Below are 25,672 nucleotides of genomic sequence, written 5' to 3'. Positions count from 1 at the left end.
GTGGTGCACTGCTACAGTTCGCCGCTTGGGAGCGCGGCAGCGCTCCCGCCGAGGGTTCGGATCCCACATACAGACCGGTTCCCGCTCACTGGCTGAGTGAGGGACGGGCGCAGCACCGAGGGTTGCGATTCCGTTGCCGGTCCCAGTCCGGTACGGGCGTGACACTGAGGGTTGCGGTCTGTTGCCGGACACGAAAAAAGACAAAAAGGAAAAAAAAAAAAATTTTAGTTTGCAGGTATCCTAGCAATGCAGTTTACGTTAGCTCATTTAGTTCATATAAGGCGAAAAGTATGTTTATTCATTAAGAATAGTAACTACTATGATTTGTGATAATGAATTTTAATTCAATGTTTTACATTTGATTTTCTGATGTAATTGAACAGCTGATGGGTTGTTTTGAATTTTATTTTATTCTATATAAAATATGCCTTTGAGGGGCCGGCCCAGTGGCGCACTGCTACAGTGCGCCACTTAGGAGCGCAGCGGCGCTCCAGCTGAGGGTTCGGATCCCACATACAGACTGGCCGCTCACTGGCTAAGCGAGGTGCGGGAGCAACACCGAGGGTTGCGATCCCGTTGCCGCTCCCGGTCCGGTACAGGGGCGACACTGAGGGTTGCAATCCGTTGCCGGTCACAAAAAAAGACAAAAAGGTAAAATATGCCTTTGAGTAAAACTACAGTGGTGTGATTGTGTGAGAATGTGTGTAAATGTGTGTGTATGTACACGTGTGCGTGCATGTGTGAACACATGCATCCAAGGTTGACATCTGCAGCACAGTCTGGGCAAAGCCTCTGATTTTGACTAATCGCTCATTTATTTTGTGGGCAGGTGAGCCAGGATGGGAAGTCACTCCTTGATAAGCTCCAGCGGCCCTTGACTCCCGGCAGCTCTGATTCCCTAACGGCCTCTGCCAACTACTCCAAAGCCGTGCACCATGTCCTAGATGTCATCCACGAAGTGCTGCACCACCAGCGGCAGCTGGAGAATATCTGGCAGCACCGCAAGGTCCGGCTCCACCAGAGGCTGCAGCTGTGTGTCTTCCAGCAGGACGTGCAGCAGGTCAGTTTCGCATTGCGCTCTTCTTCCTGGGGGATGGCTCTTACTGAATTGAGTTTGGGTGAGTGTGTCATCATATCGGCACTACCTGTGCTTCTGGAGTGAGTAGGAGGTGAGGGTGGTGCTTCTTTGCTGACCATGAACGAAAACAGGGCTTAGAGAACACACATGCAGGCTGCTCTCAGCCACAAGTTCCACATTCTGAGCACATGTGATGATGCATGGCCTGTGCTGGAGAGTCTGAGAGTTGTGTTTTCAAAACAGATCATCGTCAGTAATACTTATTTGTGAAAATGATGGTGGTGCTTGTACCGCTGTTGATGCAATTTGGTTAAGATTTGTCTGTTTTTCCAAGTACTTCACCGTGAGGTATCATGCTTCTCTTCTCACATGGTAGATAGTGCATGTAGGGGCTTTATAACTAGTTGTCTCATTCATGGAAGTGGACTGTTATGACTATTCATTTCTAAGCAGTTGACATCTCTTATGTCGTTGTTACAAAAATAATAGTAAGTCCAGTTCCCCATGCTACTTATTTTCTTATTGTACAATAAGGGTCTTGAGGGTTAAAGCTGTTGGACCATATGAAATATAGCTTTAGTGGTAGATAAGAGAATAGTCATGTCCTTCACTAAGATAGAGGGAAAAACGGGGAATGAACGAGGTGTCACCTCTGGGCATGAGGAATTCTGAGGTGCACAGGGAAGCCCCCCATCCAGGAGGTTGGCCTGCAGCCAAGCAGTGTGTCAGGAGTAGAGCCCCTCTCCCCTCCCTGTGCGTCCAGGTGCTGCGTGCACTGCTCACACGTGGAGGGGCTCTGATTCCCATCTCCCCAAGAAGCATCTGAAGGTGGGGGGGGGGTTGTGCTAAATGGGCTGAGATTTTGGAGAGTCGTCCTGTGGTCTCATTAAGGGAAATGGGTTTTGTTGATTAATGATCTGGAATGGTTTCGTCTTGTTATGCAAGCAGGAAATTGCTACATAGGCTTGACTTGTGAAGCAAGGAACAGATATTAAAGCTGATAATGTTAATCATAGCAAACATTATGACAATAGGATGTCAAAACAGAAACTCAAGAAATTAATAACATATAGGGAAGTTTTTGCTATATAAAGCCTAGAGTGGAAGAGGTGAGTTAAGAATAAGTGAAAAAAGTAGTAATGCCTCAGAAGACATTATCAGCAGCAGATAAGTTTGTAAAGACAAAAATAATCTAAATCCACAAGAACATAACAAGCCAATTCAAAATACCATAACTGTTTTTTATTTGGTTGTTTTTGGCAATGAAAAAGCAACTGTAAATAGTGTTGAGAAAAAAGAAGAGCAATTTACTGAACGTAGGTATGGAATGATTACAATGTTATGAAAACAACCATTCCAAAGAGTATACACTTGTCTGTTGAAATTTATTAGAAGGGACATACTAGACAAATATTAGACAAAAGCGTACCTTGAGGAATGGAACAGTGGGGGAATGGAACAGTGGGAGAATGGCATTGGACAGTTGTTTTTTATTTTTTATTTTATTTTTTTTTGTCCTTTTTGAGACCGGCTGCACTGTGCTCAGCCAGTGGGCGCTGTGAGCGCACCGGTCATCCCTATATAGGATCCGAACCTGCGGCGGGAGCGCTGCTGCACTCCCAGCGCCGCACTCTCCCGAGTGCGCCACAGGCTCAGCCCGGACAGTTGTGGTTTTTTTTTTTGTTTTTGTTTTTGTTTTTTTTTTGTGTGTGTGTGTGTGTGTGTGTGTGTCTTTTTCATGACTGGTGCTCAGCCAGTGAGCACACTGGCCATTCCTATATAGGATCCGAACCCGCGGTGGGAGCGGTGCTGCGCTCCCAGTGCTGCACTCTCTTGAATGCGCCACGGGACCGGCCCAGGACAGTTGTTTTTTAAAACATGGTTAATTTTGGTTTAGTGGATTTTTTGTTTCTCATGACAAAAAGAGGCCATTTCATAATTTCTGTATAAGGTATGTCGGTGGCCCTCGGGCATAGGACAGGAGAGGTGGTGAAGCTGCCATTGCATGGCACTTAATACCTGTCCAAATCAAAGCTTGGGGGGGTCAGAGTGGAAGAGTTGCCCACATACACGTGTTAGCTGCTAGCAAATGTCAGCATCTGTCATTGGCAGCTTACGAATAAAATTGAAACTCTTTGTCACATTTCCTGATGATCAAATAATATACAATGGGAGGGCACTTCAAAAAGTTCATGGAAAATTAGAATTAAAAGATAATACAGGGCTGGCTGGTTAGCTAAGCTGGTTAGAGCTTGGTGCCGACAACACCAAGATCAAGGGTTTGATCCCTGTACCCGCCGGTGGCCAAAAAAAAAAAAGAAAGAAAAAGAATACGAACTTTCCACGAACTTTTTGAAGTACCTCATATTTCCATCGCCTTATGATTACTATCAGAGTAGCCCTCCACGAATGCTTGGTTGAATTAATGAATGAGTAGTTGTGTTACTGCTAAGCGCTGTTTTTTAGTTTAGAGTGTGCTTTAGTTTTCTATAAGAAGATAATTTATTTTTGTTGTACTTGTTCACGTGGGGTAACTGTTGTGGACATAGACCAGAGCAGGATGTTATCAGACTTGTTTTTCTCCCTCACCAGTTCAGTTTGCCTGGCTCTTCTTGGATTGTTGGGATTTAGTTACTCCAACATGTAACTAAATCATGCGGCGTGTTGGGATTTATGGGGATGTGGATGGCCCTATAAATCTACTTTCTTGAAGCGGGCCAACTCCGCTAAAAGAAGCCCCCCAGGCAGGGAGACATTCTGCTAAAAAAGCATCCCATTTTCCCCTGGCAGCCCCTCACATGTGTGAACATCACCCCCATGGAATTAGCTCATGGAAGAACTCCCTCCAGGCTGATGTTGGGCCTTTAACTAACATTCTTAAAAAATAACCATGCAAATGTAATCCAATGTAGATTCTTCTAGTCCACACTTCATTCCTTTTTTGTTCAAAATATCTTAATTGAATGTGTGGTGCTCCGAGAGGTACAGAGGTAAATATGTTGAACAGCTCCAGCTCCAAGTTCCTTTTCTTTTTTTTTTTTTTTTGTCTTTTTTCCGTGTCCGGCAACGGATCGCAACCCTCAGTGTCGCCCCCGTACTGGACCGGGGACCGGCAACGGGATTGCAAACCTCGGCGTTGCTCCCGCGCCTCGCTCAGCCAGTGAGCGGGAACCGGTCTGTATGTGGGATCCGAACCCTCGGGCGGGAGCGCCACTGCGCTTCCCAAGCGGCGCACTATCCAGTGCGCCACCGGGCCGGCCCCTCCAAGTTCCTTTTCTCAGGGAATTTATAACTAGTAAGAGCAGATTTTTTCTTTTTCTTTTTCTTTCTTTTTTTTAGCAAATGGTTTCATAGTCTAATAAATTATCCCATAATGTGCTCAGATGTAGCATTTATGTCTGGTTGTTGTCAGTTGTAAATTTGCTGAGGCATAAATGTGGATCATGCCTGTCGAGGTGCAGTCAGGAGTGAGGGGAGATGACACTGGCTAGTTCATCCTTGTTACTACCCACCTGGCATGTGCATTTGAGGAGGTGTATCTCTGCTTTAGTGATTTGTGCAAATTGGGTCATGCCTGAGAGCTTTGTCTATATTCTCCTCAAAGGTCAAGGGTCTAGTGTACAAGGAAAAATGAAAAGTCTTACCATAGAAGTACAAGTAACAGTTGTCATATCGGGCGTACCAGGAAGGTCTTCGTGAAAGAGGTGGAGTTTGAGCTGCCTTTTGAAGGATGTGTAGAAGGTCAGTAGGTTGAGGAATGGAATTTCAGGGAGAGCAGAGACAGGAGAGGGCAGGGTCTGGCCACAGAGCCGCAGGTGCCCCACGTGGATGTGGAGGGATGGGTGGGGCTGGAGCTGGGAAGGTCACCTGGAGCCGGCCACAGAAGACGTGGCCTGCATGCTGAAGGCATGGGACTTGTTGCTCTAAGCTTTGGGACACGGGCTCACCTGCCCTGAATACCTGAGAGGTAGCGCCAGGTGACTTGTGTGTGGTTGTGAGGGTTACTCGAGGGGACATCAGGTTCATCTTGGTGCTCCATCATGCTCACTGGCTCATACTTGTCTTCACTCTCGTCGTGCTCCGGCCAGCCTGTTGAAGAGTTGATGCTCCCCCGCATGTCACCACCCTGAGATCAGGCCCTGTGGCCTCGTGTGCCTTGCGTGGCAGCTTGGCTCTGTAGGTGGTGGGTGGTGCATCGTCCTGCATGCACCAGAAGGATTGCAGTGGCTGCAGTGAGACACATGAACTGGAGGAGCGGCCGGAAGGCAGGGACACTGGCTGGGTTCCCATGCACACGTCCGTGCAAGTCCTGGACAAGTTCTGCAGAGCAGGAGTAAAAGGTCCTCAGGCAGCCATCTGTGTTGCAGTCACTGATGTTGCCCATGGGGCCAGAATAGCTGAGGCCCAGTATTTGTTGAATGAATGAACAAGTAGAGGAAGAAATGTAAGGAATTCACCAGTTTTAATAATTGAAAATTCTTTGGGATTAAAAGTTTCTTCATTTTAGGATGGTTGGCCTAATCTCTGGGAAATCTGCCCAAAAGCATGGAAGCTTTGATTGAAGTTGGGGAATTAGGGGTGTCAAGGGAAGGAAGGGATAATTTCAGTACATGGGAATTTTGGGATTGTGAGATTCCTAGTAAAGATTTTGGTTGTCTGCATGCAAAATGAGGGTCTCTGATATTGAATTCCAGCAGGAGAAGGGAAGTCAGAAAAGTCCTAAGAGACACAAAGGTTTCAGGTCTCTAGAGAAGCTATTTCACAGTTCTATCTTGGGTCCCAGGATGCTATCCTTTTGCTAATAAAAGCCACTTATCAGTGATGCTTGACTTGGGTTCTCGGTCAGCACCACCTACACTAGAGCTAGCTTTAAAGTGAAGTTTGAGTTCCTGAACCTCCCGTGTCCTCTGCTGCTTAAGTCAGTAGTGTGTTTTCCTTATCCCAGTCATCAGTCATCATATAGCGCTGGCTATTTGACGCTCTCTTTTGTTTACATTCCCACACTTAGAGTTTTGTTTGTGTCTCTTGATAAGAACAGCCACAGGACTGCCATCTTTTCTAAGCATTCTCAGTTAGAATTAGGGAGTACTGGATGGAGGGCGTCAGTTTAGACGGGACTGGAAACCTGCTGGAGCAGATAGAGGCTGACTGCTGATCTTCCTGGTAGGTTTGGAACCAGCTCTTAGTTACCTTCTCTAGTAGTGAGCATCAAAGAGACTGGATAGTAATCTAGTAATCTTAGTAACCACAGCTCAGAAGGATCTGAAAATTAAACAGTGGGAAGACAAAGAGTGGGAAAAGGGATGATTCTACCCCCTGCAAAGCGGATATGATAATGAGAGCACAGGGTGTGTGAGCTGGCACCGTGAGCCAGCAGACAGGAAGCAGAACCCACACACTGGGGTAGGCAGAAGTGGGCAGGGAGCGGAGGCCCGCAAGCCTTGAGCAGGCACGGGGTTACAGGCCAGGGTGGCCTGGGCAGGCATAGCCAAGAGCCAACCCCAGGGAGCTTGGGAGTCCCTTTAATTGGGTGCCAGCCCCATTGACAGGGTCCCCTAGGACAAAAATGCCTGGGGATTCACTGGCCAGGGAAGATTACATACATGTGTGCATACATAGGTATGTGTATGTATAATATATGTATTTATAAATGTTTATATACTTCAACGATTAGATGTAAGCTATACATAATAACCTTAGTTTCCCAGGTGACATCTACACGTATGAAGATTTTGGGGGACAACTTTGGACTATTTTATATTTATTTCCAAACTAAGAATGGGAAAAATAATTTTTAAAAGTTTAGGAAGTTACTGAAAGGATTAACGAAGAGTGATAAAGTGATGTTTTAGTTTGGGGTTTGGGAATATCCAAGATGGGACTATTTGTATGAATAATAACCAACTTTTTTCCTTCCTCATTAAGCTTCTTTGTTTTTGTTAAGAGATGTCATGTATTTATGTAATTAAAACTAGGATAATACCAGAATAACTGGTGATTTGTATTTGTTTTAGAAGTAAGATGGAAGGGTGGGGCTGTGATGTGAGAGTTTAAGAGCCTGCTTCCTCATTATGAGCCTTCTGCACTGGTTCTCTGATGTCCCCTGTCCAGCCAGGAAGGTGTCATGGAGCAGTCTCGCTCTGTTTCTGTGCTCCCGCATGAATTAAGCAAAGCAGCTCTCGCTTGCAGGCCAGTCTGGTTCTGTATCATACGCTTGCTGTGTGTAACTTGCCTGAGGCATTTTTTTTAATATCTTCTTTTTCCCAAGTGTTCTGTATTATACGCTTGCTGTGTGTAACTTGCCTGAGGCATTTTTTTTAATATCTTCTTTTTCCCAAGTGAGCATTAGGCTTAGTATGCTTTGTCGTGTTCTAGAAACCATTGCTTAAAAAGATCTTTCCATATTAAGAATAATTATATATATTTAGAACAGACTTGATTCTGACTTCAAAAAACAGTGAACGAAGAAAGGAAGAGATTGGGGCTGCAGTGGAGAGAAATAAAGAAATGTGTTGGAGAGCACATCATTACTGTCAGACGGCTATGGTGTGAGACCTAGAAAGTTCCCACTGCCTCTCTTGGTCCCCAAAAAGTCCACAGAGGTTTTCAAATTCAGTGTCTGTTCCATTTCACTTTTAAAAGTTATGTCACGCACATTATAGAACTTGGAGCCAGAGCCCCTCGCTTTCCAGGAAATAAAACTAAGACTCAGAACAGTCTAATGACTTGGCTGAAGCTCCAGGAAGCCTCGTGGTGTTTTTACTACTTCACCACTCTGGATTTGGGGACGGTGTTTAACTTCTGAGCTAATCAGAGAATAAAATCAAAATGTTACTTAAGAAAGACACTTTTTTGTTTGTTTTGTTTGTCGTTTTATTTTAAAATTAAATTGTACATATTTGTGGGATACAGAGTATTGTTTCAATATGTGATATACTGTACGATTCACTTAGGATAGATCCAACATACCCATCGTCTGAACATTTATCTTTTCTTTGTGGTGATTAGTTAAGATCCTCTTTTCTAGTTATTTAGAAACACATAATACAGTAATACTAGCTCTAATCAGCCTAGAGCACCAGAACTTATTCTTCCTGTCTGCCTGTAGCTTTTGTGCCCATTAACACCCCCCCACACACACACACACCCTACCCACCTTTCCTTCCCTGCTTCTAGTAACCATTAAAGAAAGACTTTTTAAGTGGTGCTTTTTGGGCTGGGGGAAAGGGCTTTCCTAGAAGCTTCAGTTGCCCATAACTATGAAGGAAAATAGCTACTTAAAGAGATTTTTAAAAAAAAACATTTTGGGGCCGGCCCGGTGGCGCACTGCTACAGTGTGCCGCTTGGGAGCACGGCAGCGCTCCCGCCGAGGGTTCGGATCCCACATACAGACCGGTTCCCACTCACTGGCTGAGTGAGGTGTGGGCGCAATGCCGAGGGTTGCGATCCCGTTGCCGGTCCTGGTCCGGTACGGGTGCGACACTGAGGGTTGCGATCCGTTGCCGGACACGAAGAAAGACAAAAAGGAAAAAAAAAAAGAAAAACCATTTTGGAGTGGACTAGTGGAGAAAGCGCACTCCTTCACTGACTTCCAACCTAGTACCCTGAGCCCAGCTCCTCACATGGGCCTCGGGCCTTGTCTGACTCCCTGCGGGTGATCAGGTAGCTTTAGGGTGAATGATGAAGTTTCAGTCTTACTGACCTTGGCCTCCACTGGGAAGGGAAGGATATGACCAAGATAGGATTCCAGATGTAAAATATGCTCAGAACACGAGGGAAAAAACTGTCGGCCTGAGATAGGATGCCTATGGAGATTCCAGTAATTTAAACTCAGCGTATTCCCTCATTTGTGATTTTTATTTGCTTCATAGGCAAATTTCATTAATAGCACAATATCGTATATCCTCACAGCAATGCTAAACACCAAGCTTTAATAAAAATTAACATTATCTATGTGAAAGTTCTCCTTTTTGGTCACCTATTTATGCTTAGCAAATCTGAAATGATGTTTTTTAGTCTATCATTTATCCTTTGTTTTATCATTAAAATGCCATTGATTTGGTAGTCAAGAAAGAACAAAATGCAATATGTCCATTTCTAGATTGGTTTCCCCAGTGATTTAAATAAAAGCCAACAGTGGTTGAACATGAAAGCAACTAAAATAAAACCAAGTTATTAATTTTGGTTTTATAGAGAATGTAGGGTGGGCAGGGAGCAAATTCATATTTTGCACCTGGAAAAAAATCTAATTTTGCATGAAAAAGAACAAACTCAGAGTATTTTAGAATTACCTTTGTTTTTCATTTGTTTCATGTATTTTTTAAATGAATGTAGAATCAGAAGAATTTGTTGTTTTCACTTTTGCGTGCATAAGATGTGACTTAGAAGGAGCTCTCATTAATATGACAGAAACACTATTAGCTATTCTCTATGTATTGTCTCTTTAAAACAGTAGCTGGAGTTGACAAATATTTGTATATTTCTCTGAATGCTCTTTGGACCCAAAATTATCAGTAAAAATAGACTAGCTTAATATGTTCGTGATTGTTTTATGTCAGGTGTCTTATCTAGTTTTTAAATTGCAGTCTTAGGAGATGGAACTCTAGTTTTAGAAATATTTTAAAGTTTTCAGACAGTATTTACAGACAGTATTGTAGTGCAGTGATGGTTAATCGTGTAAGTTTGGAGTTGAGAAGACCTGCTTTTGAATCTCTTTTCTTGGGCAATTAACTTCTCTGAACCTCAATTTCTTGCTTAATAAGAATAATAATTAGGGCCGAGCCCGTGGCGCACTCGGGAGAGTGCGGCACTGGGAGCGCAGCAGCGCTCCTGCCGCAGGTTCGGATCCTATATAGGGATGACCGGTGCACTCACAGCGCTCACTGGCTGAGCGCAGTGCGGCCGGTCTCAAAAAAGGACAAAAAAAAAAAAAAGAATAATAATTAAAGTCCTTTCTCTTTTATTTTTAGCCATTGGGAAGAGAGGTGATTTGGAACTCAGAATTTTTCAAAGTTTACAAAGGCAACAGCGTATGATACATGGCAGTCCTAGTGGAGTCTGGGCAGCCCCCAGACTCAAACGTGTAGCTTTTTCTGCAGCCAGTGACAAGGAGTCACACTAAAGGGACTAATTAAGGCTACAAATACCCTCTGGCCAGTTTTTATTGCCAAATGAATTTTGAGACCACGTTTTTAAAAAAATATTTGGAATTGCAGAACTTTTTGTGCATGAGGAATTATGGACCTATATTGCCCTCCCAAGCATAGCACAGAAGAATCACTCAATAAATGGAGCTGATAGCAGTGATGTGATGCATGGGGATGGTAGAGAACTACTCCAGTGGGTATTTGAAACACACACCTCTGCATCTTACAGGAAAATGTGACATTAGCCTTCGTGTTGCATGTTGTTGTGACCTAGGCTTTGTGAGAATTGCATCCTCTTTTATGAGGATTTAGTATTTATTCAAAAATTCTTAAAGAAATAGTAATTAGTTAGAAACACGAATCCAGAAAACACAATGAATATTAGGTAGTAGGGACTTATTACAGACAATGACTTTACAGATAGGTTATACAAGTTGGCTAGGACTCTGCTATGCAATCATGGGGGAGTCAGTGCCTGTGGCCAGTTCTGAGGCATTTCACAGAGAGTGGGTCAGTGTGTGTTGATTTGCCCTAACCCAGTTTTGCTGTCCATTGTGACAATGCTATTTCCTCAGAGGTTATTTAGCCTATAGCCTGAACTGTTCTGAAACAAAAACAGAGCTCTTTCCTATGTCATTGTGCCACCTGTATGTCAGTTGTGCCAACCTGGAAGAAGAGGCAGTGTAGACCAGAGACTAAGAGAATGTACCCTGAGGCCAGACCTTCTGGGTCCAAGTCCATAAAATAACTGATACTGTTATTGGTCCTGTGTCTTCACCTGTAAAATGGGGATGAGGATGTACCTACCATGGCTCACTGTGAGGGCTGGTGGGTCAGTGCTCACACAGCAGGATAATTATTAGTTAATAAACAATCATAATCATACTTGCCATTGTCACGGTCAATCTTGTAATTAGGGCCTTGGTTTCCTTTTCGTTACAGACAGGGAGTTAAGGTAAACAGTATGTACAATTTTCTGCACATCTGATATTTGACTGAAGTGCTGAGAGAGGCAATCTGTTTTAAGTGTTGGCGTCACGCTTTGGAGCAACTTTGACCCTGGGGCTGTCATTGTGTCCATTAGAGGGCGCTGATGTGCATGCAGAGGAATGAGCTTGCACCACGTCCTCTGAACAGAGAGGAAGGTGCTGTAGACCTCCGGCTTTTCTCTTCTGCCTCTGAACCAGGTAGCCCAGGGAATGGGGTCAGCTTTTGCCCTTTTCCTCAAATCTGGAAGGAAAGCAGCAAGTCCTGTGCCAGTGCTGTGGTCACTGAGGTCACAGGGCGAATAATGACAGTCACTGGCCATGGCTGAGATCGGGGAGGCAGCTGGCTGAACTAGACTGATAAAGCCCCATGATTTGATAATCTTATGCTTTAAATTAAAAGATTTCACAAGCATGTCTTTAAAATGTTATTTAGACAAGTGCAAGAGTATTTTTTAAAGTTCGTGGAAAAATGGAATTAGAAGATAATACGAATCTTTCCATGAACTTTTTGAAGACCCCTCATATATTGACTCAATATTTCTTGGCAATCTGGGAAATCTATCCATATTTGTAAAAGAAGCAACAACCTCATGAGGGTGTTTGGTTGTATTAGCTGGATTTCATAACTGTCTACTATTATTTTAATAAAGTGCTTGGGATTTCCACATTCTTTGAATTACTTTCATGTTTGTTAGAAATCAGTTTCATCTGGTATTTATATTTCTATCTGAAGAAACCACTAATAAATATCATAACCCTGAGCAGTTGGTTCATAGTAGCTTTTATTTCCAATTTATTCTTCTGGAATACTTTTCTTATGCTTAAAAAACAAGTGTTTACTATTTTTAAAATACTGTATTTTGCTTTTTCCAGCCCTTTCTAGCAAATAATGTTTACTTTTTGAAATTGTTCCCTTGTTTCAAGTCTCTGTGAAGCTACCAGTAATCATCAGGTTCTCTGCTTTCTGATAGTTATATTTTTCTTTTTACAGTTGAGAAATATACATAATATACTATATAGTAAAAAACAAAAAAAGGTCTCCCTACCCCTTTATGAAGATCTTATGGGCAGGTGGACTGTGGCATAGGTGTGACTTATACGCGGGGTCTTCCAAAAGTTCGTATAATAATTCATATTATTTTAATTCTATTTTCCCACAAACATTTTGAAGTACCCTCATATGCCTCTAAATTATTTTCAAGGTTAAAATATTTGCCACTTGTCTTCTGCATGGCATTGTCCTTATGCCCGGAGATATATTCCATTAAATGTATCTGTTCTTAGAGGTTGAGAGGGCTTGACATCACCGAGATGTTTCTGTAGGAATAGAATGGGACCTGTTTATAGTATATACTAAGGAAGAGACTGTCATAAAAACAGCTCGGTAGCTTTATGTCTGCCGTGAAGTCAGGTGATGAATGTAAGACTACCTTAAAGGTCTCTTTCCCTCATCTCAAGAAAGAAAAATAATGTACTAAGTACACTATTTAGAAAGCAATGGAATATTTACAATCTATGCCTTCAAGGAGCTTAAAATCAGAGGGAAGCCTGCCATGGGTTCTGGTTTATGGGTGGGGATGGCACATGTGCTGTATACTTATGCTTAACATAGATATTATCGAATATTCAGAAGTCCCCATGATTATCACCACTGATCAGGTGAGGAACCTGATGCTCAGAAAGGGTAAGGAACGTGCCAGGAGCACACAGCCCGATCCTGTGTGTGTGTGCAGGGGGCTGGAAATGAAGGGGTGGAAATGGGAGCACTTTCCGAAGGAGAACCAGGAGAGCTAGGTGACGGATTAGGCTGAGGTGATAGAATACAAATGGATCCAGTTAGAATTACTCTGATTGAGTGCCCCAGGTGACAGGCAGAGTGGAGATGTTGACAAAAAAAGGTTCAGAAATGAATAGTAGTCATAAGGCAAATGTGTAGCTTTGTTGGCCTGAGCACCACGGCCCAGCTCAGCCACCACCGACCCCACACCACCCACATTGCTGATCTCAGCTTCTGCTAGTTCTACAAGCCTCTTCACAGAGGACCCCAAGAGGTTTGTTAAGGTTTGCAAACCACTTTATTTACACGTAATAGTAACTTTGCTAAGTCCTATGCAGAAAGGACCCTCAGGCGCTTGGGTTTGCAGGTCACTGGTTTGGAGCAATGGAGAACAAATCAGGCTCCTGCCCTTACCAGCTGCCCCTTTTTTTCTAGACATCTGTTGGCACAGCTGATCTCCCTATAGAAGCTAATGAAGGGCCAGGAGTCCTTTTCCTAGCATGAACCACAAGTGAAGCTCCTTTTATTTTGCCACTAGCAGAGCACTGGGGCTGGTCTGCTTCCAGGTTGTCCTCTGGACCACTGGCTTTGCTGGTGTGCCCGTTTGTCCTTTAGTCCAAGATCATTTTGATCTGTATGCTTAGGTCCCTGCTATGGTCTGGATGTTTGTGTCCCCCCAGATTCATCTACTGACACATGATCCGCAGTATGATGGTATCGAGAGGTGGGGCTTTGGGGAAGTGATAAGGTCATGAGGGTTCCACCTTCTTGAATGGGAATCATGCCCTTTTAAAAGAGGCCTGAGAGAGCTGGTTTGCCCTTTTGCCATGTGAGGTCACATAGAAGACACCATCTGTGAGGTATGAGCCCTCACCAGACATGGAATCTGTTGCTGCCTTGATCTTGGACTTCGCGACTCCAGAGCTGTGAGCAGTAAATTTCCTTTGTTTATGGTTTACCAGTCTAAGCTATTTTGTTAAAGCAGCCTGAACAGACTAAGATAGTATCATAGTTACAAACTGGTAAAGTATGAGTGAGCCTGCAGTACTTTAGCAACATATTAACAACTGTATTTAAATAGTTAAAATCTTTTACTAAAGTTTTTAGTTTTTAAAACTTTAAAGACATCATTGACTTAGTTTTTAGCTAGTTATCTTCTCTCCGTCAGAGAGACAAAGTGTGCGTTTGATGTCGTGTAAATGTTTCGTTAAATATCGTGTAAATGTTTCGTTAAATAGTGTCAGATTGGCAGTTTAAGTACAAGAACTTATTCCCAACTATGAACTTTAAAACATCAGATTGCACTGTTTGCTTTTACTCTTTTTCTTCAGTGTAGTAAATTTCAACTAGTGACACCTTTTAAGTAATTGAATTCATGGAGTGCTTATCTTTTGCAACATCGGAGTTTATAGAATAAATTATCCTCAAAGACAAGGACTGAGGCATGTGGTTTGTGTTCTTAGGTTTTACTTATGTGTTTTTAGTCTTCTAAAGAAGACATAACTCTGTAGTTAAATTGCCTGAGTTATGTAGCTTTGAACCTTATAAAAATGTTAAGTTAAACTGGTCCTTTGTGGGTTAATAATTACTATCCTATACAAAACCCAGTCAGGTCGGTGGCTCAGTCATGCATAAAATGAGGTGAGGTATAATTTAATCCTTATTGCATGTAACGCTTCTACATAGAAAGATTCACACTTCTAATGTTAGAGCTGATTAAAATCCTGGTGGGAAAGCTGATATAATTATCAGATTGTGATTATCAAGTTGTGTTAAATTAGTATCCAGTTACTTCTAAATTATTTTTCTCATTTGCTTCTTGTTTCTTGTAGAGTTTTGACAACAGAATATGTCTTCGTTGGTTAGCCCTTAATATTGAACAAGGCAGGACACTGTTTTATGATGTATGTATCTGTATTTTGTTATAGGTGCTGGACTGGATCGAGAACCATGGAGAAGCATTTCTGAGCAAACATACAGGAGTGGGGAAGTCTCTTCATCGGGCCCGAGCTTTGCAGAAACGTCACGAAGATTTTGAAGAAGTAGCACAGGTAAAACAATGGCTTTCATTATTTTCTCCCATAAATATGTGTGCGGTTGGGTTTGAATTACAGTTTTAACTGTATTTGAGATAACTTAGCATTAGCTAGATGTGTTTGTGGTGATTCAGATGAGGTAAATGCTCAGATGTCAGAGTGAAGTTGTTATCGCCTAGGCAGAAACATGATTTAATCCATTGACCCTTCTGTAAAATGTGATGGTCTTGAAATAGAAATATATCTTGGATATTTTTCTCATTTTTATTGTCCCCATGTTATTGACTAGTTTGTGAGATTTCTGTTTATAGTTGGAGAATAACAGTCCCTCTTGCATTTCTGTAATAATGGTCCCAGAATTTCTTGTCATGTTACTTAGGAAACAGGAGCCAGGAGTCTAATGTGTTTGGAGCATGGGATTTGTAGAGTTTGAGCCTTAACTATAACGTTCACAGGGTATGTGACTTTGGACAAGTCACTTAACCTCTCTCTAAACTTAACTTTCAGATCTGAAAAATAGGCTCAGTAGTGGCTCTTGGAGAGGAAGTGTGAGGGTAAGAGCAAGTTTGGCAACATTATGTAAAGCACACAGCTGGTTCCTTCTCACAACTTATTGTTTTGTAAATATGCCTCTCGTTTTGTTGGGATTTTTTTAGAGAAAGAGGAGTGAAGAAGGGAGAGAGTATAATAATGTGGCATATACAAATATGTATATATAAAAATGTATATATATACCAATGTGTGTGTGTGTGTGTGTGTATATATATATATATATAAAACATGTGACATATATAAATGGAGGTTATAAGGAGCAAGGGGCAAGTGTGTGTGTGTATATATATATATAAAACATGTGACATATATAAATGGAGGTTATAAGGAGCAAGGGGCAAGTTGTTTTAAAGTCATCTAAGTACAACAATTCCAAACTCAGATTTTGATAAAACTGAGGAACATCAAAGTCTTAAAAACAGGAAGAGAAATAACAAAATGACAGGTGAGAATAATGACTGTTAGACAGCAACTTCTCATTAGTAATCATACATTTCCAAAAGACAGTGGAATGGAGTCTGGGAAGTCCACAGTCCAGGGAATACATCTGGTGAGGTGACTCTGCAGCAGTGCAGGGTGTCACACGGTGAGAATGGTGGGGGGGGATGGGGGGGCCTGTTATGGTAGGGATTAAGTGTCAGTGACTTTGGGAGCCATTCAGTACACTGCACTTGTCCTGTACAATGTAAGTCAGTACCTTGTACAGGACAAATAAAGGGTTTAATTATACACTAGTCAGGAACTAAAATATGTAGTAGAATTATGGGATAACAAACACTATTCTATGAAAATGCCTTTAAAAAGATACCTTCTTTACATGTCTTCCTACGTAAGGTAAAAACAACAGTTGAAACCTTCTCGCTTTATTGATCTTGAGAAACAGGTAAGAAAAGACCACGTGTTCCGTAGCCTTGCCCCACACTGTATGCATTTGGGAGCCGTTCTCTTGTCCACATTACATGAGGTCTCCCTAGTTTCTCTTGCTGGAAAATATTTTACCTTCTTGTAGCAGAAGAAATGTGGAAAATGTGCTCTTCTCTCCCCTTTATTTTTTTCATAAGATAAGCTACGGCTCTAATTATGCAGTTCAAGGGTAGACATGAGATTTGGAGCATATTAGTAAAGACTTAAGGCACCAACGAGTGTAAGAGGCAGAACTATGAACAACCAGGCTCTGGAAATCAAGGCTTTTGCCTCGAATGGCACAGTTTTCATGTGATTGTGGCCTGGGCTGCCTCACCTTGTCCTCACACCTTCTTGAGTATTTCTAGTGTGAAGGATGACAGTCCGCTGAATTTTCTGTGTGTCCACCACCCCACTTGACCTCCAGTCCCTGTGCTTCCTTCCATTCTATATTAAAGAAGTACCTCCTAGGTCTAACCTCCTGGTAAACTTACTTCCTCATGTCTAAGACAGTCGTCAGTGCTGTCAGCACAGGCTCTCGGGGGCAGCAAGGGTGAGCAGGCTTCCCTTCCAGGAGACGCGTGTGCCTAGAGGTTGCGAGGGCAAGTAGAGGGTTCAAGTAGCACCTTGCACTGTGGACCCTGGGTTAGGAGGAAGATGGTTGCTTGTCCTCTGCTCCTCCAGGTTCCAGTTCTTCCTCATTATCTCTTGTTCATTGTGTCTGGGATTCCAAGGGATGCCTGACCATCTTCCCCAAATGGAAAGTGCTGAAGCTCAAATCTGAACTGTGCCTGAAAGGAAACCTTCAGTGTAAAACACCTTTTGCTCACTTTGTGAATACTGCACCTGCTTTCCCTACCTTTGGTTTTCAAATGATCACCCACCTTATGTCAGATGTTCTGCCAGGCAGGGGTGGGCACTACAGGTAGCTGTAGACCCCGCCCTCTTGAGTAGGCGTGCCTAGCTCTCAGAGGGCTTTCTGTGGTTGTACTCGATACCTAAGCCGAGACATGGAAATTAATACAGTTTAGCTTGGTGACAAGAAGAGCATGTTAGGTGCAGGCCTGGGGACAACAGGTGGACTGTTGGGCAGCCTGGCCATGTGGCCTGCAAGGCTGGAGTGTGGACCTGGCCTTCCCAGGCTGGGGAGCCACATGCAGACTACTGGTTTGTCCTGTTGTTGGGCCTCTCTGCTTCGCCAGCCTACCCTCAGGCGTGGGCCTGGACTCTCCACCCTAACTTGTGACTGCACCTGTGTTTTCTCGCCTGTTCATGTCTCAGCCTTTTCTGTCACCTGTATTCCCTTCCAATTCCACTGCTGTACCTGGGCCCTTCAGTTATGGCCTCTTTTTCCAGTATCTTCAGCTTCTCCCTCTGTTCTTTTCCTTCTAGCACTAAATGTTTATAGACCCTCTCCTCTCTTGAAGAACGTCGCGTGCTTCTGCTAGATTATGTAGGCACCAGTTGGTTTCAGAAGAGCCTCTGCCACTTTTACTCTGCTTCCTCATCACCCACGGTCCTGCTTTGGGGTCTGTCTGATGGAGCTGCAAACTACAGTTTGCATTGCTTAGAGTCAACATTCAGCAGTCTATTATTGACCGTGAACTGGGACCCAGCTGCTCACGTAATTCGCCTGCTCTCTCTTTAGAGTGAAAATATATGATTCATTCAGCCCACAGATATGCATTGACCTGTTGTGTGACAGGCACCAAGTCATCAGTAGAGAGCAGAACAGACGTGGTCCTGCCTCCTGGCGCTCTGGAATTTGGTACATGCTAGTTCATGTGCATGCAGATGTTACCAGTCACAGAGAACACCCCCTGAACCATTTCAGGCTGGTTCTACAGGAGTTCACTCTGCCTCAAAATTAACACCATCAAGTGTTGTAGGTAGAGGGATTGCCAGGTACGAGAGGAGCTGGCCTCAGAAGAAATGCAGTAAGGTGGACAAGGGGGTGCAAGACCCGGAGAAGTGTGGTAGACTTATCTCCCGAGCCCCTCCACCTTGCTCAGGATTTTTTAACATAGCATTTTAAGGCAAGAGAGATCATGGCTGTTAGTTAGGTGGCTCCCTGAGGAGCCTGGCTTCATTAAGACAGTGTGCAGTAGACGCAGTCTAGACAAACAGTGGCCTCGGTCTCATGCGCAAATTACCAAGTTGCTCTTTGTATCTATAGCTTCATTCATTGATTGCTCTCTCTCTTCCCAGAGGGCAGAATGGCATCTGTGCTTGCTTTTGCACAGGGGAGTGAGCCCCCTGCAGCGGGTGCTTTCACCACCTTTCCCTCCCACCCGCCCCCCCATCTTTGCCTGCTTCCTGTCAAAACGGATTGCAGTAGAAGTGCTTATGACAGGTGTCTAAGTTCATATTTTAGATGTATGCGTTTTGGGGGACTGAGTGGCCTTTGGAGACATCTTAAAAATGGAAACAGAGAGATCTTTAATGCTTAGTAAGGAGACATTTCATTTTCTGAAACATATTCTCAAGGATAAACAAATTTTAGAGCAAAGAATTTCCTTTTTACAGTTAACTTTAAGGGTGGTTAGTTTGTTTCTTTGGGTTCTGTTTTGAAGGTTCTTTCGTAAAATTAATTCTCAATTGGTTTTAGTTTGGAGATCTTAAGTTAGCAACTTAATAAAATTTTTCTTATGGCCACCTTATTTAAAACTGTGAGTTGTGGCGTGATGAAGTAACATAACAGAGATTGCAAAGGGAAGTGGTGAAAGTTTATGGTTGAATTCACTGAAAATGTGCTAAATTTAGGCTTATTGTATAGAACAATTCTAGTTTTCTGGGAAGAAGGAACCTGAAAAGAACCTCATGTTTACTGGGTGGAGGCGAGTTGTACAGCCCGGCGTGGCTTATGCAGGCACACAACCTCACTGCAGTAGCCCCGGGTTTCAGAATTTGTGTCAGATGCTGCTGTAGCCACCTCAGGAAGTGCTTGGATCCTTTCTGCACGCAATTCTGCAGAGCCAAGAACCTCCTCGTGACTGATCCAAAGATTCATTCCTTTATTTATTTATTTTACAATGATTGTGAATAGATCTATCCTGCTGAATGAATTCATGCTAATAGATTTACAGTGTATGGTATAAATGGCCATAGTTCATTTTCAAGCGGTAGTATTAAAAAATAAATTTAAAATGCTTTCCACCTGAAGCTTCTTGCAAGATTGTTGAAAAGGAAGATGCTCTTTAACAGTGATTGTTTACCTCCTCAATAGGTATCCAAGTTAATGTTCCCTTTTAGATTTAAAAAGCTGTGATTATAACAGCCAGTAAAGCCCAGAAAACTCTGGTTCAAGGAAGAAGCTGGTTTCGAGAGCACAGAAGATACCTTTAGTATCAGTAGTAAATCTCTGGCATGGCACCTTTCATAGGCACCTGCTCTAGGAGTGCTTAAACTACCTTCGCACTTTTCTTCTTACCCTGAGGTTTCAAGTTACCTTCCAAAGACATAACTTGTCACGAAGTTGTTCTCCATGAAACCATTTTTGTCAGCAGCTTCTCTATGTGCCACATAATTATCTTGTCTTCCAGGATAAAAGTATGTGTCATGTAGGAAGCAGGAAGCCTTAAGTTCATTCTAGAATTTCAGAAGATAAGCAGTCTGGGTAACTCCCTGGGCACTGCTGAACTCACCCACTTTTTGCGAGGAGTATGCTGTATCCATAACATGCGGACATATGATGCTTCCACATTTTTAGTAGGCTCTAAATTTCTGATTTGCTATAGCTATAGGGTCTTGCTTATATACAGTAGGCTATCATTTTGCAGTAAGTTCAATTCTTTATATAAAGTGTTATTTTTTAGTCTTTTAAAATAAATTAATAGTGGAGAATTCAGGACAAATTATTTGCTGTCAAGAATTTTCTTTAGGCTAGCGTGTTTTACAAGGTATCAAATCTTTTCACCTGCTCTTATTTTCCTTATTAAAAAACTAATATTTACTGATATGACTCCACTGCTTTCTGATTGAATGACCATGGGCAAGTTTACTCAGTGTCTCTGATCTTCAGTTTCCCTAGTTGTAAAATGATACCTAATATATACCTTCACCAGGTTGCTGTGATGAGAATAAATTTTTTAAAAAAGCCCAACTCTCAGCAGGTGCTCATAATGCCAAGTCTCTTGCCAGGAACACTTAGATCACTGAAATACTCAAGATATTTTGGCAAATACTAACATTGTGTTTTAAGAACACCCAACAACATTTGGGAATAGCTCCAGATGATGTTGTAGGTGTATTTACCCCCAACCTACCTTAACTTCACTGAACCCCCACCCACCCTGCCAAAAAAAAAAAAAAAAAGTGTATTTGGTAAAACGCTAACAGAAATAGTTAGTAGTCAGTATTTTGCTGAACCTAAGTATGGGCTAAACAGTATTTCTTACTTCTGCTGTTAGTGTTTTTTTCTTCTCTCATGCCTTAGCTAAAGCTGAAGCTTCTACCTCTGCATCCTGTGCATGTGTTGGAGTTTGGGTGGGAGCTTCCCTCCTGGTATACTGTGATTTCCCTTCATGGATAAAAAGATACCCTAGGAATTTATGTGGCTTTTAAATGATAATTTAAATTATCTGGGGGTTTTAATTTATACTATAGATGTACAGGCCCCTCCTTTTTCATTACATTTCTGTAGTAATAAAATACCTTAGAAGTTTTCTATATGAAGATTTTTCAGTTTTTGTTGTCTTTTAAAGAAAACAAATGAAATGGAAGTATTCGGGCCTTGAGAGGCTTGCTTTCCTCCTCTCCTGTCTGTTCTGAGATCAAGAAAACCGTGTTTTCCACTGGATTCTAAACACAGCCTATGGCCGTCTTTGGTAAGAAACAGGCTCTGCAGTTCAGGACTGTAGGAAGAGGAAGGTCTGACCTATGTTCCCTTTACAGTGGCCCTTGCTGTTTCCCTGAGTCCCACCAATTATGCAATCTTAATATACTTCTCAAGAAAAAGGGGAAACTAGTTCAGCCCCCACCCTGGCCTGGCCCTTACATTGATTGTGTCCATTAATCCTCGTGGCAGGAGGACCCTCACCCCACAGGTAAGGAAATGGGCCAGAGAGAGGCCCTAGGAGACAGGACAGAAGGAGAGGAGAGGAGAGGAGGAGGCCACCCTCTCCAGACCCTGAGACTTGCTCTCTTACCTGACACCCTCCCCCCATGAGTTGAGTGACTGCATTTCCCTTTGTAAGAGGAACCTCTGGCCCAGGCATTGGTTGTCTGAACAGGCCCAGCTCTGCTGACTGACTTGGTCAAGTTACCTCACTCTCTGTGCCTCAGTTTCCTCACCTGTGAAGTGGAAATGAAATAGTACCCACATCATAGGGCCGATCTTAGCATTTATGATCAGTATGGTTTAATATCAGCCCAAGAAAATTTCTGTTTTTCCATTGCAAAAGAACCTAGGGACAGTCCTGTTCCTGGGAAGTCCTGGCTGAGGGTCGAGAGACACGGGTGCTGTGCTGAGGGAAGCCTGGTCCCGTCTGTGCTGCCTCGTTTTCTTCCAGTCTAAGATGAGAAATGGGAAGATGACTGCCACATAGTGTCCCAGATCATTCATAAATAAACTTGTTCCTTTGGTACATTTGTTTACTTAATGTCTTGACCTGCTGGCAGAGATGTGGGAAAGCTTTCAGAAACGTAATGCTTAGCTGTTGGCAGGCACTGTCATGTGAAGATCCACTTATCAAACACGAGAGGACTTCAAAGCTGTAGTGATGGTCAACATGAAAACAGGATTCAGCACTTCAGAAACCACATGTCTGCAGCTCTTGGTGTTGTGTGTACAGCGTGCTGCCCTGTTAGCGTCATTCAGCTCTGAGGCCCCCTTGTGCCTGTTGTGGTGCAGACTGTGGCTCCAAGAGGGGAGACCAGTGGTGGGTAGCAGGTATCTCCATAACTCGTCATCTCTGGAAGAGTCACCTCCAGGTGCAGCCCCTGTTGCTTGGAGCACCTTCAAGGGCGGAGTGTGTGCAGAACTCCACGGGGGGCAGGCCTGGAGGAGATAGTCCCAGAAGGAGGTTAGGAGACGTTTCACAGGTGAAAGCAGGTTTTTTCATCTGTCGTGTATATATGTATATGTGTGTGTGTGTATATATATATTTTATATATGCATATATATGTATGTATGTATGTATGTATGTATGTGTGTATGTATATATATATATATATACTGTTCCCCTAAACCATATATTTATTTACTGTTTGTTTCCCACCAAGCAAAGACATTCTCCTGTACAGCCACTATACCGCCATCTGAACCAGGAAACTAATGTTGACACCTTCTGACCCTCAAGATCTAATTCAGAATCCCTTGTGGCATTTAGTTGTCTCACCTCCTAGTGTTCTTGAGCCTGGAGCAGTTCCTTGGTCTTTCCTTGACTTTTGTGACCTGTGTTTTGGAGAATGTACCTCTCTTTGGGGCTGTGTGATGTTTCCTTGTGGTTAGATTCAGGTCATACATCTTCAGCAGGGGTGTCACGGGAGGGGTGCTGTGTCCTTCTCGTGGCATCTCATCAGGCGGTGCACGATTTTAACTTGTCCTCTTATATGCGATGTTCACTTTGATTCCTGGGTGAAGGTGGTGTCTGCCAGGCCTCTCTGCTGTAGTTCTTTCCTCCATTGTAGTTAACAAGTACTTCGTGGGGAGGTGCTTTGGAATTCCATGATTTCCTCTTCCTCATCCAGTGTTGGTTATTTAGTTATGTCGGTCTGTGCTCATGGTTTCATGACTCAGTAGGTGATGTTCTGTGGCTGTCATTGTTTACTTTGCTGCGCATACGTCGCTGGTTGACCAGCGGGAGCCTCCTCAGGCTGGCTCTGTGTCCTGGCCTGTCCACATTGTTCTTGGGCACTTCCTCGTTGTGGGACACAGTAAGATGTTATGGGCTCATGTGTACTTCATCCCACCCCAACCTTACAGTCAGCCGTTTCTGCAAGGAGCCCTGGTTCCTTTAGAAGGGAAGGGTGTGGAGAGCGACAGGCTGCTGTCAGCATGCTTGCTGCTGAGGAGCTGGTGCTGCGCCCCCCTCCCCCTACCCCCAGTGGACAGAGGGCAGGAGAGAATGTGAGTGCACACGTGTGTGTGTGTCCACACGTGTTCATGCACACCTGTCTGTTGAAAACCACATATTCACACCAACACCTTCAATTCCAACCCAGTGCCAAGGGTTAGCTAAAGGGTTCTCCTTTTCTGTATTTGTAACTCCCTTCCCACACTCTGGGCCATCTCCCACCCCTACCCATAAGATGCCTACCCTGCTCAGCTTTAGCACTCAGTCATCGGAGGAGAGTGAAGGGCTTAACTGACTTCTCAAGGGGAACCACAAGCTGACTTTCTGGGCCTTCTCAGAAGAACTTATTTCTGTTCCTTTGATGCACTGGAGTCTTCCAGCCTATCTCAGCCGCCCCCATCCCCGCCAGCGAGTCCCTCACTAGCAGTTTCCTCTAACAGCATCAGGGCTCTGGCTTACCTGCTTATTTGAGGAACCCATTTGCAGCTTCGGATTTATCAAGAATTAAAATAGAGTAATTTTCAGCATATTTTAGACACACGTTTACACTTAACTTTCAGCTTTTTAAAACTCTGACTACTTTTTAGTAATTATAATTATTATTATTCTTTTCTCAAAAAAAAAGTGTACCCATAAGTAGAAAAAAGATTAGTATAGAATTGCTAATAAGTAGAAACGTGTGAAAGGGACAGCTTACGCTGGTTTGGAACTGAACATTTAACTTCCACTTTAGGAGTTATCAGGAAGCAGTATATCATACTGAAAGACAAAGAACTAGAACTCTCCACTCTGTCATAAAATGGGAGAAAAAGTGAAGCAGGCCTTTGTGGCTATAGGCTGTCTCCTGGCAAAACTCTGAAAGCTCTTTCTGAGTCATGAGACAGCCAGCTACTGCCTGCAGACACACCCGTTGCTGCTTTAGATGGAAGGGCTTTGCCATGAGGTTCAGAGTTTAACAGTCTAAAACGATATTGGGAAAGGCTGCTGATAAAGATGTAGAGAACTCTTCAAATCTCTCTCCCCATCATATTTTTTCTGTTTGATTTATGTAAATGATCAGAACTATCTCAAATCGGCTCTGGGTTGCTGTATGCTATGTCTCCCAGCCTAGCTGGCTGGCTTTTTATTCACCTGCTGTTTCTTCGGATGCTCTCTTGTGCAGAACACTTATACCAACGCAGATAAGTTACTAGAAGCAGCAGAACAGTTGGCTCAGACTGGAGAATGTGACCCAGAAGAGATTTATCAGGCTGCCCATCAGCTCGAAGACCGGATACAAGATTTCGTTCGCCGTGTTGAGCAGCGAAAGATCTTACTGGACATGTCAGTGTCCTTTCACACCCATGTAAAGGAGGTGAGGCATTGGGAGACAAAAATATAATCCATGTCTGAAAGGGTCTGTGAACTCCATGGAAGAATTTGAATTTGGTGGAAATGAGGAAAAGTGGACCAAAGGTGGTAAGTTGTGAGCCCATCAGTACTGAGTGCGTCTGCATGGACGGGGTTGGAGCTGGACCTCTCAAGTTGGCCTTGGCCTCGCATGAGTGTATGCTTGCCTTTGCCGGGGATGTCTGTAAGGAGAGGACCTGGGAGGGTTAGGAGAGCAGGGGAGAGGTGTGGACCAGGATGCAAGCAGGGAAAACAGGAAACTGAATGAGATCCATTCAACTTTGGAGACAGATCATGTCCATTTAGCATAAATAGAGCACCTACATGTTGTGGTCAGAGCTGTTGGGTTTCCTTTCTGTGTTAGCCCATCACATGGCTAAAGTCATGATTGCCTTCTGTTTTCATCAGACTACTCTTAGATACTAATAAAGGTGAATATTACATACTACTGAATTTAAGTATACATGGTATTGAATTTAAGTATACTAAAGCCAACATGGTGTAAATAATACTAATGCTGTTATAGGTATGCTCTTATTAATAAACTTACCTCATGGTTAGAGATAATGTTATTTGGTGTGTGAAAGATAGGTAGGTACTAATTATACCTAGTGTGTGTGTGTGTATATATATATACATATATATATATGTTGTCCTTGTGTGTGTGTGTGTGTGTGTGTGTGTGTGTGTGTGTGTGTGTGTGTGTATATATATATAGGTTGTCATTGGTAGAAATCATATAAAGTTATATAAAAGAAGCTATTATGTAACTTTTGATTAAAAAGG

General features: G+C 43.1%; 1 protein-coding gene across 1 annotated transcript in view; it reads left to right on the top strand.

The window, feature by feature from the left end:
* Nucleotides 1-25,672, top strand: part of LOC103587582 (triple functional domain protein) — a gene marked incomplete at its 3' end in the record, with an annotated part of 141,812 nt that overhangs the window by 27,153 nt on the left and 88,987 nt on the right. Inside the window, exons 5-7 of the mRNA XM_008569080.1 lie at nucleotides 830-1,060; nucleotides 14,919-15,041; nucleotides 24,660-24,851. Of these exons, the coding sequence (XP_008567302.1) occupies nucleotides 830-1,060; nucleotides 14,919-15,041; nucleotides 24,660-24,851 (546 nt within the window). The remainder of the gene's footprint in view (nucleotides 1-829; nucleotides 1,061-14,918; nucleotides 15,042-24,659; nucleotides 24,852-25,672) is intronic.

The sequence above is a fragment of the Galeopterus variegatus genome, unplaced genomic scaffold, assembly GCF_000696425.1.
Source record: "Galeopterus variegatus unplaced genomic scaffold, G_variegatus-3.0.2 Scaffold463, whole genome shotgun sequence".
NCBI lineage: Eukaryota > Metazoa > Chordata > Mammalia > Dermoptera > Cynocephalidae > Galeopterus > Galeopterus variegatus.
Note: the sequence above shows the minus strand (reverse complement) of the source record. Positions and strands in the feature narration are given on the sequence as shown.